General features: G+C 41.8%; 1 protein-coding gene across 3 annotated transcripts in view; it reads right to left on the bottom strand.

The window, feature by feature from the left end:
* Window positions 1-19,712, bottom strand: part of wnt4 (wingless-type MMTV integration site family, member 4) — a 37,493-nt gene that overhangs the window by 4,343 nt on the left and 13,438 nt on the right. Inside the window, exons 2-6 of one of the 3 annotated variants that reach the window (XM_044223111.1) lie at window positions 12,144-12,225; window positions 1,476-1,521; window positions 1,211-1,364; window positions 687-818; window positions 143-285 (exon numbers count right to left, since the gene is read on the bottom strand). In XM_044223111.1, coding sequence (XP_044079046.1) covers window positions 143-285; window positions 687-818; window positions 1,211-1,334 — 399 coding nt within the window. In that variant the 5' untranslated portion in view covers window positions 1,335-1,364; window positions 1,476-1,521; window positions 12,144-12,225. The remainder of the gene's footprint in view (window positions 1-142; window positions 286-686; window positions 819-1,210; window positions 1,365-1,475; window positions 1,522-12,143; window positions 12,226-19,712) is intronic. The other 2 variants (XM_044223104.1, XM_044223118.1) reach the window with 2 other exon arrangements.

The raw sequence follows: 19,712 nt of genomic DNA, 5'->3' as shown, positions 1-19,712 counted from the left end.
ATATTGCAAGGTATCGCAAAACTTATCGCGAAGGAACGCAAAACTTATTTCCACCGTGACATTTTGGGGGCTCCATCCTAAAAGAAGTGTAGTGCTCTACATAAGAGCTAAATGACATTTCATGTCAATGGCAGTGAGTTACCTTCCGGCCAGCCTCATTGTTATGCAGGTTCATGAGAGCCCGACTGGACGACTGGCCTTTACTCCTCTCCCTCACATCCACAAAGGACTGAGAAAAGGCCACTCCATATGCAATGTTATCACTGCAGCCCGACCACTGGAACCCTATGACATGATATTAAGATAGAGACAGGAAGTGTTTATGTGTATGGCAGTGCCATTGTCCTTGAAACATTGCACAAACACTACACTTGAATGCTATTTTGCAGCCACTTTTCAGTATTTCTGTATTGATGGTTTATTGTAGTAATGCGTGACATGGTATTGATAATGTAAAAAAAATTGGCTATACACAACATGGAATAAGATGGCATAGTTAATATGATACCAATTATATCTGTCTGGTCTTTTCAAAATAAAATAATTAAATACTAAAATGTCACATTATTTACTCTTTAAAATGATTGCATTAAAATGTACTGGATCAGTTGGTCCTTCTGTTTGTTTTCTTTGCATCTGTGTGTTGTGTGTGTGTGTGTGTGTATGAAAGAGAGATAGAGACCTACCCTCTGGACTGACTCCATGTACATTGTGGTCACAGCCACATTTTTCCAGCTCTCCACTGCTGCAGGCCCTTGTGACCGCAAACGCCACACTGGCTGCTGAGATGGCATACACAAAGGCTGCCTCACGAGTGCCTAAAAGACACACAGACAAATACAGACACACACATTCACATTGTTTCGTTATGTAACTGAAAAGGCCTTCTCATTCTGAATGGCAAAATAACAGTCTATATAAAGATAAAGAGTGTATTGCAGTCCAAGGGAAGACATGCAGATGAGCTGGTTAAGCCAATACAAATGGAAACTAGCTAAAAAATGTATTTTAAAGTGGCATGAAATTATCCACATCACATCAGCTTTGGAAACAGTTTTGAAGTGATGTCAAATATATTTAAATGTATGCAGGTAGAAAACTTGTTTTTAGTGCAGTCAGCTTTAGTGCTGTCTGTCATATCCGTTTCTCTTCTGTGTCCAGATGCTTGCAGGCAGTTAGTGACAGGAATCGCTACAGTGTATAATCTTACCCTGGGTGACCACTTTGCCAAACACAGGCATCGTCTCCAGAGTGGAGCAGTTCCATCGACGGTTGCGAAACTGGAACTGACACTCGTCTATAGCCAGCTGGGCTCCACGACGCACCGCATCCATCACCTCCACACTGCGCTTACAGATTTGAACCTGGAGCAGGGACACACAAGAGCTACGTTAGCCAATAACACAGTACACGTACTAACAAAATACTTAATGTTCACATTTAACATATATTTGTCCTAGAGAAAAAAGATTCACCAGTATTTATTCTTTCATTATTCATCAAATCAACTGTGGTACCTTCCTGTAAATAAATGAGAGAAAACTGTGAACTTCATCTCACAACAACAGCTGATTTTTGCTGCAAAATACCACAATTTTTTAAAAGGAGTATGATAGTTTTCACCCTAATTTTGTGTCCCTATCACCGCAAAAGTTGTGATGTTCAACATATTTTATAATAAATTAGGTCCTACAGCAAAAAAGACATAAAGCAACAACCAAAAAAAAAAATGGAGAGAAAGTGAAAGTGAGGAGGAGAGGATTTATAATTCTACAAAATTCCATGGTAATACATCCAGAAGTTATATATTTCAGTCAGGACTAAACTGGTGGGCCGACAGACTGACTTTACCCTCCCTAAGGCCATGCTGCTAGAAAGGGTTCCCACACCTAAGTCATTTTATTCAGCTATCAATGTCAAATTTTAGTTTAGTTTTGTTAGTTGTTTAAGGATCAAGGTTCATTTATGTGTTATTTTACAATACAGGGATGCACAATTGTAGCCCCGTCACGCTACACACACACAGAACATATATACAAATATTTAAAATTAGAATAGAATAAAAATAAAATAAAAACAATATATACAATTACTTATATACATATATTATACCTATACACATATACACGCAGATGTACATGTACAGTATGTGCAATATCACAGTGTAGTATGAGTATTTTAAATTAGAGTGCAAAAAGAAAGACTTTGGTTTTAGTGGGAATGAGGGTAGTACAAATGGTATTGGTATGGTAATGTGCAAAACCAGCATAACAGAAAGTTCCATGTCATTTATTTATGGTGGAGTGCGGAGGATGAGGTGGAGTTGAGGAGTCTCACAGCCTGAGGAAAGAAACTGCTCTGTAGTCTGGTGGTACGGCAGTGGATTCTTCTGTATCACTTGCCAGACGGCAGTAGGATGAACAGGATGTGGCTGGGGTGGGTATTGTCTTTTAGTATCCTATGGGCTCTGTGCAGGCACCTCACCTTGCCGATATGCCCGGTAGATGGGTACAAATTATGTTCTGGTCAGTTTTAACCGCACAGGGCAGAGCACTCCTGTCCTGGGCTGTGCACATCTGATGCCAGTTTGTAATCTTTCCAGTCAGGATGCTTTCTATTGCTCCTCTGTAAAAGTTATCATGAACTTGGCACAGGAATTTTTAAGTTTCCTTAAGAAATACAACAGTTTCTGAGCTTTCTTTACCAGGGTGGAGATGTGTGATGACCGTGACAGATTCTCTCTGATGCTGATTCCCAGGAACCTAAAACTGTTCACCTGCTCCACCTCAGCTCCACTGATGTAGACAGGGGTGTGTATTTAACTCCTTTTCCCAAAAATCAATGATCAGCCCCTTGGTTTTGCTGACATTGAGCAGTAAGTTGTTCTCTGTGCACCATCCTGCAAGACTGTTAATTTCCTCGCAACATGAAGTCTCATCATTGTTTTTAATCCGGCCAATGATTTTAGTGTCATCTGCAAACTTCACAACAGAGTTCTCTCCATGTCGGGGGTTGCAGTCGTGGGTGTACAGAGTGAACAAGAGGGGGCTGAGCACACAGCCCTGGAGGGTCTCCGGTGTTCAGCACTAAAGTGGAAAGGTGTGACCGTCAATCCAAACTGTCTGGTGTCTGTTTTTGAGGAAGTCCAATATACAGTTGCAGAGTGTGGTACTCAAGCCCAGAGTGCTAAGTTTGCCAATCAGTTTCATGGGTGTGATTATGTTGAATGCTGAGCTGACATCAACAAACAGCATTCTGATGTAGGGGTTGTTATTTTAAAGGTGTGTGAAGACTGAGTGGAGGGCAGTGGAGATGGCATCCTCTGTGGATCTGTTGGCTCTCAATGCACACTGGTGAGGGTCCAGGCTGGCTGGGATATTGTCTTTTATGTGCTGCAGAATCAGTTTCTCAAAGCACTTAATCAGAATGGGGGTGTGCCACAGGGCAGTAGTTGTTAAGACTAAACACTGCAGACTTTAGGTACAAGAACAATGGTGGCTGTCTTTAAGTAGGTTGGAACACTCTGCTGTGACAGTGATATGTTAAAAATGTCATTAATGACATCGAGTAGCTGGTACATGTTCTTAGTACATGGCCAGAGATATTATCAGGCCGAGCAACTTTATTCACATTTACTCTCACCAGGGTTCGTCTCACATCTGCTGTGGATACTGACAGTAGCTGGTCCTCTGGAGGCGGGGTAGACTTTACAGCTGACTCTTTGTTGAGAAGATCAAAGCAAGCATAAAACGTGTTAAGCTCAACTCCCCTCATTTACACAGACGTCGATTCAGCTCTGTTACTACCCCTGCTGCCTGCTCAAAGGCGGAACAACAATGCCCCCCCATTCCATGTTTGTGCGTTTTATACAGATCGGGAAGACGGAATAACGGTGCAACAATCCCGCCTTGAACAGTCTGTGGTTGTGTTTTATGCTTCCTTGTCGCTTGACCGAAAGGCAGCTTTTTGGACCTCTCCATTCATCCAGGGTTTCTGATTGGGGAAGGATTGTTTTTGTGATCACCACATCATCAGCACATTTACTGATGTATGATGTCACGGATATATACTGGTATGTTCTAAGACTGATGTGGCTCTCCTGGGAGGCAGCATCTCTGAACATGTGCCAGTCACTCAAAACAGTCCTGTAGAGCTGCTGTAGCTTCATCTGTCCACACTTTAACTGTTTATTCTGATGGTTTGACCCTTTTAATCTCGGAGTACGTAGGCAGGAGATGCAGAAAAATGTGGTCTGATTATCCAAAGTGGGGGCGGGGGAGGGCTTTGCAGCTGCCAGGAATGTTCGTGTTAACATGATCCAGGGTATTGTTTCCCCTGGTGGGGGTGTGGAAATGTAGGTGGAATTTAGGTAAAACAGTTCTGCGGTCTGTTTGCTTAAAATTGCCAGCTAAAATAAAAATACCATCCGTTTTTTTGACATGTGACTGCTGATGACCTCATACAGTTCCTGTAGTGCATTTTATGAATTTAACTTGGGTAATATAAAAAGCAGCAACAAAAACACTGGTGAATCCTCTGGTAATAATATATAGATAATATGGTTGGCATCTTAACATAAAAAAATTCAACATCTAGGGAATATTGTCCATCAACTTCGACTATGTTTGAACACCAAGCATTGATGTAAACACAGAGTCTGCCTCCCCTCGTCTTACGTTCTGTCGGCATGGAACATGGTCCACCCGTCGAGTGCAATAGCTTGATCTCGGATGCTGTGGAGGAATCAGGTCTCTGTAAAGATGTGGTCTCTGATTTCCCGTTGCTGGTTTGCTGGTTTGTTCATATTGGTTGGAAATTGTTTAATAATTGCTCATGTGGATTACTTTAATATATGTCAATATCTGTTTGCTTGTATAATCTGTATATAGTTTTGTGAATGCATGTATAGTATGTTTTTGATTGATAGACTTATGGGACTTCATGATGGGAAGGGCCCTGATTTATAGTGAGGCAGGTCTGAGGGTGCCTCTGAATACAGGTAGCCACTTAGTGGTACTTACTTACTGTTGGTAATAAGTTGATTGACACTCATTGTTGGTGAAGAGTTAAAAGGACTCAACCATGAAACTGAAGTACTGAGTATTGCACACTGAAGAAGGCCTAAAACGTCTGTGTGCATTTTCTTCCCCCTGTGCTAAAATTTAACACTGTTCCTTTCATTCAGTTTCTAATCTAATTGATTTAGGTGTGCAAAACCTTTTTTGTAATTTTCTGTAAGAACTGAAAATAATTAGCCCAAGGGACTAGTGTTTCCAAAATAAACAACGTGGTTTCATTGGTTGATGCTTTCAAAACTTTGATAATGCCCTGCAAAGAGTGGTTTGTTGGGCTGAACATACAATAGCCGGTGCTCAACCCTGTCTAAAGGATATTTACACCAGGTGCTGCAAGAATAAAGCTAGGAGAATGATCCCAACTACCCAGATAACGGCCTTTTCGGGAAGACCGGTCCACCACTGTGCGGCTCAGGAAAAGCTTCGAACCTCAGGCCACTAGGATCCTAAATGGATCCCCCCATCATACACATATATTTATTACTATTCATATTCTATTTAAACTTTTTTTATGCACAAATTGAAGTAACTGGTGGGATTATATTTCACTGTGATTATATCTTATACACAAATAAACTTGATTGATTGATTGATGATTCAGTTAAAAAATGTAAAAATTTAGGACCTTTAAATATAGACCTTTAAATCTTTTACATAATTTCCAAAGCACTAAAGACCACAGCCATGACTGAACAGTGGGACTGAACACAGATGCTTCTACTTACTGAAGAAGGCACTGGATTAGTCCCAATGAGGTGTATTTGTAACTGTGCATCTAGTTTGTGTTCATTGTGTAGCAACAGTTGTGATGTTGTGTACACAGAGTTAGGATTTTTTAGTCATTAGTTATTACTATAGACCAAACTCTTTATAATATTATAAATAATAATAATATTAGACCCACCAAATCCCACCAAGAGCAAGCACTTTGGTGACAGTGGCAAGGAATAATTTCCTTTTAAGAGGCAGAAACCTTGAGCGGAACCAGACTCAGGGTGGGCGGCCATCTGCCGCTGCCGGTTGGGTTGAGAGAGAGAGAGAGAGAGAGAGAGCAAGAGAGCAGGAGGTAAGATAGCATACAGTAGCACAATGCAAATTCCACATCGAATTCTTTAAATAATAATAATATAATGGTAGTGGTAATATTATATTACATTACTGGTTACACACAGGACAAGTCACCCATCACAAAGTGCGCATCACCCTCCAGGAGATGACACTGGTGAACCCATTTATATCTGCATCTTGGACTCAGAACCGCTACTCATTGGTCAGGGCTTCTTGGACTGACTGTCCCCACTCATTGACTGCCACAAGGGACACATTTGTGCTCAGGTTACATCTCCCAAGCCCCTTAGTTCCTCAGGCAGTCGGGCCACCTTAGACAGAGAAGTTGCTCTCACCCAAGAATCCAGAGAACCCCTGCTGATGATCATGCCTTTTCTAGCACCCATGAGTGTGCCACAACTGCAGACTGAACGTCTGAAGCCCTTTTACCACCATGAGTCCTTCCTGTGCTCCTTGAGAAACACACACTCAGACTTTTACACCCCTCTAGGGGTTGGTGGAGTGCACCTCAATGGTGTCGCCACTCAAGATGTGCTGTTGGTTATCTGGTCTGAAAAGTCAGCCGTCAGCCAAGAATGGTATGACAAGATCTGCCAACACATACTTCCTTCCGCTTTCGCACAGCAGAGCCATTGCCTTCTTTCTGCAGAGTCACTACATCCATCCTTGGTCCACATTCCCACTGACCCAAACATTGGCGGGCCCCAGTACAAGATCCCATTGGCTGCTTACAAGTCGATCCAGCTGATGGCATCGAACCCCAGACTGGGAGGATTCGAGCCATTCAGGACTCCGAAGCTTCCTGGTGTGTGTAACTACCCTCGACAGTTCATTGAAGAATAGGAGATAGCCAGACCACTCAACGAAGTCCTACGTAAGGATAAGCCCTTTTTGTGGAGAGAACCGCAAGAGCGCTTCTGCTGAATGAAGGAAAAACTCTGCTCTGCCCCCTGCCTGGCTTACAAGGCAAAGACAAGGAGTTCCACCTAGAGGCTCTTCCCACTGCCTCAGTGCTGCCTTGGCACAAAAGCATGACACAAACAAGTGGGTCATCGCCTATGCAATCCAACCTCTGAGCAGTATTGAGATTAAGTTCTCAGACTGTGAAAAAGCTCTTCTCACCACCGTCTGGGCTGTGGAACACTTCTGCAGCTATTTTGGGGGCCAGAAAGTTATCATCGATGATTTGTTCAGACTCCAACTATACAACTACTACAAAACTCCGGCCCCCACAAGGCAGACCACCCAGCTAAACTGGGTCCTGAACAGGGTACACCCTGGGAGTTCCGAGATGAGTGGTTTCCGATTTCCCAGAGTTGCACGGTAAATACCATCACCCGCAGGTAGGCAAGGGAGGCACGGGAAAACCCTCAGATCTGACCCTGTACCGGGGTCGTAAACCTGGCAATGACGACTTAAGGATCTGCTCAGCAAGGTCCAGGGAGACTGGAATCCTTCCACTGCTCAAGCTATTTGAGCCATCCGCCAGCTGGTGTTGAACACTCCACTGCCAGGGGTCCCACAGGACCCATCAACCGAGTCAACTGAGCTGCGAGTTCTCCACCTTGACCAGACGCATTTCAGGTTAGAAAAAGATCTGCTAGTCTTTACATTTAATGGTAAAGGACCAACCCGGTGGGTGGTCCCAACAAACCATAGGGGGGTCATGTTGGCGCATACACACAATTCCCATGTTGGGAGCCGCCAGCGCTAAAACAATGGCCTGCGACACCAACTCCTATGTCCAAGAATGCCTGGTCTGTTGCCAGTTCCAGCCATCACGACCACTGGACCATGCCCCACTCCAGAGAAGGGGGGGTCATATTCCCCTGGTCACATCTTCAAATCAACTGGGTTGGACCAGTCCCAGAATCCTCGCAAGGTAACAAGTACTTCCTCACCATCACGTACACATTTTAAAAATGGGTTGAGTGGCTCCCAGCACCTAACTACACGGCTATGACAACTGCACACTGAGGCACCCATTTCACCTCCAGCGTCTTGACCAACTTATGTGACATGTTAGTGGAAGTAATATTCCACATCCCGTATCACCCTCAGTCATCTGGTCAAGTCGAGCATACCAACTGCACCATCATACACATGCTCAAGAAGTTTGTGCACAGCAATGGCAAGGACTGGGATGTATAACTCCCACAGGAGTCACACTCTTTGAGATGATGACGGGAAGGGAAATGACTCTACCGCTGCACCTCTTGTATCAACCAGAGGACATCAGCATCGTGACGGTGTACACAGCTCATCAGTACGTGCCTCCGAGCCCATGACATGGTGGAGCGAGCCAAACAAACAACAGTCCATTTCCACGAACAACTACAGAAGTTCTTGGTCACTGAAAAGGACCTCAGTAGCAGGAACCACCCAAAACAGTTCCTGGGTGGTGTGCTCATCGCAGTTTAAGCAATTGGGTCAGTATTTTTCTATCGATCCTCTCAGCACTAAGACCAAAGACATCCACTGGGTGTGCCCAAGCAACCCTTTCATTAGAGTTGTAACTAGTTACCGCTGCTGTTTGAGAGCTGAGTCTCCTAAACAAAAGTGCCATGGTAACATGTCCATTAGGGATGAAGGGATAGACACAAGAGTAGAGCTAGCTGGAAACTGATGGCTAGTTGGCACACTACTCGAATTGCTGATGTCTTATTATCGCCATGATACAGTTACTAAGCTAACCCTGCCAAACCAGATGGTGTTCCTAATGGTTCCGCAAGGAGCCACTGTACATAGCGATGATATTGTCCTCCATCACCTCAACTCCGACAGGTATGACGCGGAGATTGAGATTATGGACGCATTCAGAGGTCATAACATCACGATTGACGACTCCCTTCAAGAGCAAGAGCTGAAGGAACCAAATGGGTGCAGTTCAGTCTCAAACCAATTGAGCTCACAACCACATTTGCTAATCACACCATCGGCACCTTATCAGGAACACCCAATAAGTGTAATTGCCCTCAGGCTCCTCGTTAGTGGCTGGATCATTACGGCAATTGTTGCACACGTAATGTACAAATACATTAAGAAGCTGTAGGTCAAACTGGTCGATGCTGTTTGTTCAGCCATGCTTCCATGCACAGATCAGCAACGATCCCACAGACTAAGGTCCTTGCAATGGACCAAGACTAACTAACCGGCCTCAGTGTTGCTCTAAAGACTGTGATCAGAACCCCACCCTCCAGACCAAAGGGTCCACGTGTAAGGGACAAAAGACAGGCCTACCTGGAAAGGCCATAGCCTTCACTAAGAGACTTGACAGACAGTAGAAAAGCGCCAAGTCGACACAGCCATTAATTCACACCTAGATGTAATATTGAGACTAAATCTTGCTTGAAGCCAAAGCAAGATCTCAGTTGAATCTAAACACTGGATTCGTACTGGATGGGAAGCGCAACGCGGCACATGAAATACCAGCACACAGCTATGATGACACCAACTCTATAAAGCCTGGCACCCCACACTGCCCGTTGTCTTTTCCACCGTAAACTCAGTTTAAAATAGGAGGGGCATCACATCTTTCTCCATGGTAACTCTCGTTACCACAGAAAGATGATAGACGAGAAACAGACTGTTTTGCTGAACACTTTTGGATTCTGATTGTTTACTCACCACAACAATCCCGTACCTGCAGAAGGAGGAGACACAGACTGACCATTCCCTTCACGGAGAGCAAGATTGCCGCTGAGCCCCTCTCCCTACCAACGTCAACCGCTGTCTTCCTTTGCTGCCCCGAAAGGAACAGTTTTGCCATTGGACCTGGCTTCGTCAGTGTCCGAGCTTGAGAGAAACTCCACCAGACAAATCCAAACAAATGCATCAATCGCTAGCCAAGAGCGATTTCAAGTAAGAGGCTTGTGTCTGGGCAGAGATAGATTTTATAACTGTGTTATTTCATTGTTGTGAATTGTGCTTTGCTTATTTTGGAAAGTGACGGACCGCTGCATCCGAATTGCTGTGTGTTATTCTTTGTATTTAGCACGTTTCATTTTGTATCGTTACCATGCCGTGGGGCCGTTTTAACTGTGGGAGCTATTAACTGTGCTTTATTAGACTAAGGTCCAGTAACACGGCCGTTGGACGAAAGTCTGCTACTGGATTACTGTGTGATAAAGGGACAGCTATTATGCTTTGCCACGGCATTTGAGACTTCTTGTGCCTTACTCTGTGTGCGTTCCTCTCGCTCCACTAACCCACACACCTTTGCACATACATTTACATGCTTATACACATCTTAGCAGCCAAGATAACGTGGTAGCTTAGCCGGCTAAGCTGCATGTTAACACACACATCTTATCGTAGAAAAGGTTTCAGTCGTAGTCATCTGGACACTGTTTTCAGAATCAAGACGTTTCGGGACGGGAACAGTTCCTGTCCCATTTTTTCACAATTGAGAATGACTTCCGGATGGGAGCCGAAACGTCTTGATTCTGAAAACAGTGTCCAGATGACTATGACTGAAACCTTTTCTACGATAGAACACTCCTGGACGAATGAGGGACTACACCGTCACACACATCTTATATGCTTGCTGATTGTTGTATGCTTATTGTGTTTAGATTAGACTGTAGTGGTTGTTGGCTGAGGTTACTGATTGTTAATCAGTGCTGAGGTTAAATAAATGCTATTGTATCTTTAAAGAACAGTTGCCTGTGATTATTGTGTATACTTGTTGTGATAATAGCTGGTTACGATGGTCAGTGCTCGGATTCACCATTATTAATGTAAGATAATACTTTAATTATCAACATTTTTAGGTTGACAGCCACTTTTGAGACTGTTTTCACGTTTGGCTATTGGTCCCTGATTCCAAGGTGGTGCCCCTTAATTGTTAATCTATATTAATAATTTTTATAATATTAACAATTATATTAATATTATAAAAAATATAACCAAAAATAATAACCAAACCTGCCCTACCTAAATCCCAACATTGCCTAAAGGAAGCATATATTAGGTTAATAGAATTGGTCCAAGCACAGAACCTTGCGGAACTTCGTGACTAACTTTGGTGTACTTGGAGGATTCATCATTAATGTGTACAAACTGAGATCGATCTGATAGATACGATTTAAACCAGTTTAGTGTAGTTCCTTTAACACTAGAACCACCAGGATTCACTGTATACCCAAAACTGCCAACAGGTAAGATTTACCCGCTGTAAGAATGCAAATTATTTGATTTGTGATTATTTCTGCAATGTGTTGCTCAGACACACTTTGGCAAGATATTCAGCACCTTGGGTGTGCATGTCTCACAAACAGCATCCCAGCCCTTCAGGCACTTTGCATTCCACCTTCACCATACAGGTAATTTTCTCCTGCACTCTTCTGCACCTGTGAAGATGATGCCATCCACACCGTGATGTTGTAGTTATATTCTAAACACAGTCTGAATTTAAATGCAGCATACAATTTAGAAAAAATGATTGACTATTACAGTGTTTTTATAGGCCTACATGATAATAATAATAATGTAGAATAAGAATCTAAGGTGTTGTTCCTGCTTGTTTGTTTCGGACTGGCGTGCATCCAAATAATTATGCATACAAAAATATTTATTGAAAAGAAACAACTCAGATCAATTTCAAAATTTAAAGTAGATTTTTACCTAATGAAAAAAATCTAGAACTTTGGGGCAGCTATGGCTTAGTGGTAGAGCGGGTCGTCCACCAATCGGAAGGTTGGTGGTTTGATCCCGGCTTCCCCCAGCCCTGTAGAAGTATCCTTGGACAAGACACTGAACCCTAAATTGCTCCTGAGGGCCGTGCCTTCGGTGTGTGTAAATGATTAGTTAGTTTCTTTGGACTGATGGCAGTTAGCATCTTTAGCAAAATTTACTATTGGGCAAATTTTACCCGTTGGCGGTTCTAGTGTTTATGCAGATTAATTGTTCCAGTCTCTGTAATAGGATGTGATGGTCAATGGTGTCGAATGCAGCATTAAGATCTAACAAGTACAGAGACAGTGTGTGACAGGTGTGTACCTGTCTCTGGATGAGGCCTCGTAACCTCTCGCATGTCTCCTCATCCCTGATGCTTCCCACTGATGACAGCTTGGCCAGGTACCTGGCAGAAAAAAACACAGCACCTCTTAAGTGTGCAGTAGGTGGCCTGAAAGAACATGGAGTTTACAAAGAAACATCCAGGAGAAGAAGATGAAAGTAGAGAATCTGGGTTAAACATAGATATCTTAGAAGGTGAGATACAAGCAAGACAGAGGCTACGTATTATCGCCACCACAGTGTCCCTTTGGTACAGTTACTGTCACAGTTAATGTTCCCCTTCAAACCAGGGTTGATTGAATTCAGACGAAGCAGAGCTTGTGTACAGAGAGTTTATTCTCATGACGTTGTGGGAATGTTTTGGTCAAATGTCTTGTTGTGAGGACACTGAGAGGAAGGAAAGTGGCTTATCATACACACCACCTCCAGGTCAGACAGGTCAGGCAGATATACTGCATAGACACACACAATCTAAGATGTGTGAGAAAATGGCATCAGTCTGGATGCCCTGACCCTCACACATCAACCTCACCTCACTTCAGTCTCATATCTCCTGTCCCAGCTGCACCTTACAGAAATAGGCTTTCTCATAAGCTGGGAGTGACTCTCCCAGAGCCAACCAGTATCACGCCAAAGTGTGTAATACACATGCCGGTCCACTCTGGCAGTGTCACGTTTTGCCTCGCCTAGATGTGGCAGTGTCACTGTTTCAACATGTTCTCATTCCGGTCAAGTTAGCAAAAAATAAATATGCAGCGTCCAGTTAGACTTTCAAAATAAAGCTTGCTAAAAAACATTTCAGGTGACGGTCACTGTTTGGTCAGGTTTAGGCACCAAAACTACTTGGTTAGGTTTAAGCACCAAAACTAATTGGTTAGGTTTAGGCACCAAAACTATTTGGCTAGGTTTAGGAAAAGATCATGGTTTGGGTTAAAATACCTACTTCCTTAAAACAATCAACTCTGACTAGTTTCCCGTGTGAAAGTCCTGTGTTTGAGCCATCCATCCACCCCAACCGTGTCATTTTTTATACTACGTTCGTCATTTGCTCCCGTCAATATCGCCCCCTGCTGGTACTACACCTTCATACACGCGTGTACTTTTCACGCCTAGGTGAGGCAAAACGTGACACTGACACGGTATCCTCTAGCGGGTGTATTACACGCTTTCACGTGATACTGGGTCTCCATAAAGGGAGCAGCCCTGATTATGTACTGTCTACATTAGACATAATTTTTATGTCTTAATACTACATTAAATAATTTGTTGAGATAGATTTTTTTATGCAGCATCAACATATTTAAACTGTTCTTGGCAGTGGTCTTTTTTAGCACTCCACACAAATTTTTTATGGAGCGTGGCAGGTGTCACGGGGGGAAAAAAACACATTTTTGCACACAAATTAGTAATTCAAATTACTTATTCGTGCCCTCGTATTAACAGAACACAACATTTAGCAACAGCATAATTTTTTTTTTAATAATTGGTTCCACATTTTTTCTCAGAATTAATTGAGAAGATCGATACCGCTCTCATGTCTCATGTGCATTGAGTACAGCGATGGAGTAAGGAGGTATTTAGCCTAGCTTAGCATAAATACAGGAGGCAGGGGGAAACAACTAGCTTGGCTCTGTCCAAAGTGAAAAAATACCAGTGACTCTAAAAGAGAGGTGTAATTATGGGGGGAATGGATAAAAACTGTTGTTTGTCAAAATAGTTCCAGCATGTACCTCACCCAAAGAAACACAAATTGTCCTTCTGTGATTAAACAAACGTTATTCATTGTATCAGTTGATGATATTTAGAGGTGTTGGTAGATGTGTTTTCAAATTTTGGACAGAGCCAGGCCAGCTGTTTCCCCCTGCTTCCAGTCTTTATGCTAAACTAGGCTAAATATGCTTTGACTCTGGCTCTGTACTTAAACGAACAGCCACTGACATTAACCTCTTCTCTCATTCTCAGAATGAAAGAAAATATTTCCCAAAATGTTGAACTATTCCTTTCAGGGACAATAAGGAAAAATAAAATGTTGTTCAACAGGCATATCCAAAGTATATTCAAGAATTCACATCCCATCACATCACATCAAAAAAATAAACTGCAAGCAATGCACTGCATTACGCACCACAGTGGTACATGATCATCTAAATTGTAGGAACTAAATCTGGCATCCACTGTGAAATGTAGCTACCCAACTGTGTGAAAAAAAAGTCTTAAAGGACAAATGTATTGAATGTGATAACCTAACTATTTTACTATGAAGGAATGAATGTATTTGCAGGCTCCTCCATACATGGGCAGTATTTGAAAATCAAAATGGCCCTTAATAAAGGCAAATTCCAACAAAATTAACTTTTAGGCTATCATTCTGTACAAGTAGACATGTTTTTCCTTATGGTTTCTCAAGCTTTTTTATGAGTCTTGGGTTACGAGTTCCAAAGACCACACATACCTCTGTAAAGCCCTGTTAGCCCGTCTCAATCAAGCTGTGGCACAGAGCCAGATTTCAGAGAATTCTGCTGTCAGGTCATTGACAAAGCTATAATGCACAACACAAAGTCAAGTTACCAATGTTTTACACCAGCTGATAGAATCAATATGTATAAAAAAGGGTCCATGACATCCTGATTATTTATTTTATTATGTATAGATCAACTGTTAGCTCTCAGCTCTTTTAACCATCCTGAGCTTGGTAGTATGATTAGTATATCATCCTTCCAGAGGTCAAACAGCTCCTCCTCTCCATTCACCCTGTCATCTTCTCCTCTCAACAGTTTAGATAATCTCTCTCTCTCTTTCTCTTTCTGTCGCTGTGATGGCACTCATCACTGTGATAACCCCGCTCTCTGCCACTCCACCACATCTCAGCCACATCCGCTCACAATCACCCTCAGGGGTGACCTCACTCTCTCATAAAGGTGACTCAGTTTCCTCAGGAGCATCACCAAGGCCCCCATCCTTCATCAGAGTACAATGTTTTCATGTCATTAACTCCCAACATTGTGCTTAAAGCTGCAAAAATCAATATTTCTAATTTTTAATATTTCTATTAAATTATTATGCTTAAGGGGTTGCTTAGTGGCAAACGCACAGAAAATTACCACCCAACTCTTACCTTCAGCTCTAGGGAGCATTTAGCATCTTTTAGCTCACTGCGAAAAAACATGACAAGCACTGCATGCTGCCCACCACAGCAGACAGAAAAAGGTAGTAACTAACTGCTGAAAAATAGTGGAGCATTTAACAGCTAAAGAGCCTGATATTTTCCTCAGGAGTTGGTAGAGACCAGAAACAGAGCAAAAGAGAGTGAAAATCGGACTTATAATCATCAGGTGGCCAGAAACATGACTACAAATGAATGCTAATGTTGCTCTGTAGCTGCTGGATGTGTAAATAAGCAAGTAAATAAGTAAATTGCCATATCAACTTAAAAGATGATTATATGTCAACTTGTTTCCGCTGTGGTCAAAAAGGTTATTGCAGGTTTAAAAACATCATTATTAGGCATCCTGACTGAGAGCAAGTGAAGGATGGGACTACAATCGGGAAACAACAAATATCTCCTGTTGTCCTTTTGTGATTAAAATATTTTTCTGCGACATGCTAAAATGTAGAGTCATAAAGTCAGCAAACTGACAGAAAATGTAAACAACAATATGTAGCTAAAGTTTGCTAACATTAGCCATCATAAGCTACTGGTCATACCATATCAAGTAAGGCTGTAGCAGGAAAATCCCTGAGTGTATTCAACTGAGCAAGGGTGCGTTTATTGTTTATGAATTCAACTTTTCATTTGTAAGAGAAGGAATGTGTTATTTCTTCTGTTAAAAGTTACACACTACTGCTTAAACAATCCTGGGAGGAATAAAACACTCTGGTCATAGAACTTCAACTAAGATATGAAAAGCCTTTGAAAGTAATTTCACCATTAAGGATACTGATATGAAAATGTGGAAAGATAACAGTTGTAAGAACAAGACCTGATAATTTAATTTAAATTTGTTTGTGAATTGAGTTGCAGGAAATCTAAACTGTTGAGGGAATCCTAGCCCCACTGTCTGTCCAGCTCTCTCCATGAGGTTATTTCTCTTCCCAAATCTACAGGTCATGTCCTCCCTTCCCAGTGTGGATCGAGTCCATCTCAGCTCTGCCCCGCTTTGATTTGCTCCATTGCCGTTGTGAGGCTTTCATGAAAGCCATGTGCGGCGTTTGATCCCTCTTTGTTGTTTAGCATAGCCTTGGGCAGGGCGCTATGTTTGGGTCGAGGCATCCAGCTCGGAGACCATCAGACAGCAATAAAAACTACCCATGGAGAAAACAAAAGACGGCAACAAAAACTTGCCTGTCTGACGTGCAGCATCACACTCACAGACACAAACAGCTGGATTGCATCCCGCTGGCCTGACATTCACCCTGGAAACATTTAATAAACATTGGATAAGCTGTTATTCAGGTGATTTTCTGGATATGTGTTTGTGTGTGTGTATACACGCGTGGGAAAAAATCAGCACAGGCCTTGGGTGAGTGTGTGTGAGTGTTTTCATCTCTGTCTCACTTTATCTGTTCATTCTGCGGTATATACCCTTCACTTCCCAGAGACAAGGTTAACAAAACGCCTCAACAAAGAGACAGAGTAGTTAACCCGTAGAAGGACAGAGCAACACACACCATCACCCCACATCTCTCTGGTCTCTGGTGGTTGCGTGCTTAAATCCCAGGGGCCTAAGTCCAGTAGAGCCAGTGGTGTTGTGAAGGCTGCAATGTTTAATGCAACACAAACATGCAGCGGCCTGCAAACACACCACAGTCCAGGTGGAATGCTCCATACCTCCCACCCAGAGGCCCCCACAACCTCATAGAAGGCTGAACTGAATATAAGAGATAATTCTAAACAGTGGTGACGCAGGTTGTTATCTGGAGACAGGAAATGAAGGGTAATACAAAGATGACTTTTGAACCACATTTATACATTATAAATATGAATTACTGCATTTTCAATTAAAAAATGTAAATTAGCACTTTATTGTATTGCAGAAAAGTTTAGTTGACATGTATTAGTTGATCAACATAAAATTAATCAACAACAATTTTGTTAATTAATGAATAGTTAAGTCATATTTAACAAAAGAGTAAATTGTTACCAAAGGTCCAGAATGTACTTCTTTTTTCCAGTGGTTAAAGTAATTGTTTGATATTTTGGAAATAACACAATAGATCTAGTTTGTTTAATCCAAATACAAACTGAAGAGTAAAAACAACAAGATGGATTTTTAAAAGAAGTTGCGTGTTATGTGTGGGACTATTTCTTGGCCAGGAGCAGTGACTTCAATAGTACGAATCTTCTCATCTAACTCTCTGCAGGAAGCCAAATAGCGTATTTTCCTAAATGTCAAACTATACCCATTTTTCAGGCAAAAATGAAGAATTTGCTGGTTTTGGCTTCTTAAATGTGAGGATATGCTGTTTATTTCTTCTTTTCTTTAGTTTTGTATGATTTTAAATGGACTATCTTCGGGCTGTTGTCAGACAAAACAAGCAACTTGTAGACATCCCCTTGGGTTCTGGCAACTTGTGAACAACATTTTTCATTATTTTCAGACGTTGTGTAAATTACTAATAAATTAATCCCAAAACATTATTGACAAATTAATCTTTAGTTGCAGCCCTACGTCAGTGTTTAGCATGCCAAACTGAAAAGTAGTCTCCGATGCCTTAAGAGAGGTCTTGAGTTGTCATCTGCATATTATGTATATAGTATATAATATTTATAGTAAGTACATTTCAGTTTACAATTTGGCTCTGCATTCTCTTGATTTGAAGAGAGTAAGGATACTGTTGAAGAATTACGTATATAAAGCCTAAAATGAAGGATTCCTGTCTTATCACTGATTTCTTTGCCACCACAATACTTTTTACAAAATTAGCTGGATTTAACAGAAACAGGCAGAATTGCATTGATCTAATAAGTTTAAGCAAAACTAGGTCAGTGCCAACTTTTGTCATCTTTTTTCTCCTTTGTAATTGAATCAAAATTCAAGCTAAAATGAGGGCCAAAAGAAAGAGAAATTAGGGACAGTAGAGAAAAGAGAGAAATGCAGGGGAGGGAGGGGATATAGAAGCTAGAAATATCTGCATGACAGTTGTGTGCTTCAGTAAACTTCTGAGCATTGCTGCACACACACACACACACACACAAATGCTCACAAACAGCAGCACACGATCTGCCGCCATCAACATCTCTGTGTATTTATATGAAAATATCCTCATGTTTGCCTTTCCACTACTGAGCATACAGCACAGGTACACAGCACAGGTAAATATAGGATGGATAGGAAATGCAAGGAGGAGAGCTGAAAGGCACTGTGCACAGGTCTTAATAGAGCTAACAGACCTGCAAGCAATGCTGCAACAAGTTACAGCTGAATTTTTGACTTAATGCATGGAAAATATTATTCTTTAGTTTTAGGCCAATACAAGTAAAATGCTCAAGAAACCCTTACATTTAGTACTGCTAGTAGAGAGCCAGCAGGCAGCAGAGATTTAACTTGCTCATAAAGACAAGTGTGACTGTGGTGTGACCTGAGCTAACCCCTCTGCAGTGAACACCTACAGTATGTAAAACATACAGTGACCTATAGAGGGCACTATTTTCTCAGTTTATCTTTAGCCACTTTGCTACACTGAACTACAGTACAGCACTAAGATTGCCCTCCTTCCTTCTGAACCTTTTTGTGGCACTCTGGATGGCTTCAGATGATCAGACTGCTCTGAACAGCCAATGTCGTGCCATGTGTCTGTTCAAATTGTTCTGAGAAAACACCTCTGTTGATTGCATGATGAACTGGTTAAGTGCCCAAAACACAGAAAGATGGAAAAAGCCTTTAAACCTATTTATATAGTTTCCACTTTCCTAAAAGTTTTCTTAGCGGATCCAGAGAATTATTGGAAAAGTTTGGATTTACAGTATTAGACCAGCTTTTGAACAATTTTAACAAACATCTTTGTTTGAATTTGGAATATGGCGTGCAGGTGAAACATCTGAGTAATGTCAGACAATGCCTTAATATGCCACCTCAGTGAGGGATTGTTGTACATGTCACATCAATCTACACAGCCAAGAAAAGCTGACACCAGATGTCAGTTATTTCCAGAGGAGGAAAAAAATAGATCAAGAAACAGAAAAAAAACTTTCTAATTCTGATCAACTCTAACCTTATGTTGATCTCTGAACCTGTCTGAAAGTGTTCAAGTGCCATGTTAGAGAGTACCTGCCTTGCTGAATCTGAGATGCACTGTACTAAAGCTGAACTCTGCCCTGTATTGGAATCATTATCTTAGCACATTTGTCACATCATTTAACTATCCTTAACATTTTGAAGATTTTCTGTCCAAAAATATACCTCCAACATGTGGATGATAGATTGAGGCTCTCAGACACCAAAGTGAAGAAGACACAACTTCACCTGCACAGTCCACCAGGTTTAATCTACACTGTAAAAACAACATTTTCAATGCATCGTAGAAAAGGTTTCAGTCGTAGTCATCTGGACA

The sequence above is a fragment of the Siniperca chuatsi genome, linkage group LG2 (genome assembly GCF_020085105.1).
Source record: "Siniperca chuatsi isolate FFG_IHB_CAS linkage group LG2, ASM2008510v1, whole genome shotgun sequence".
NCBI lineage: Eukaryota > Metazoa > Chordata > Actinopteri > Centrarchiformes > Sinipercidae > Siniperca > Siniperca chuatsi.
The sequence above is the reverse complement of the archived record's forward strand: the minus strand, read 5'-3'. Positions and strand labels throughout refer to the sequence as shown.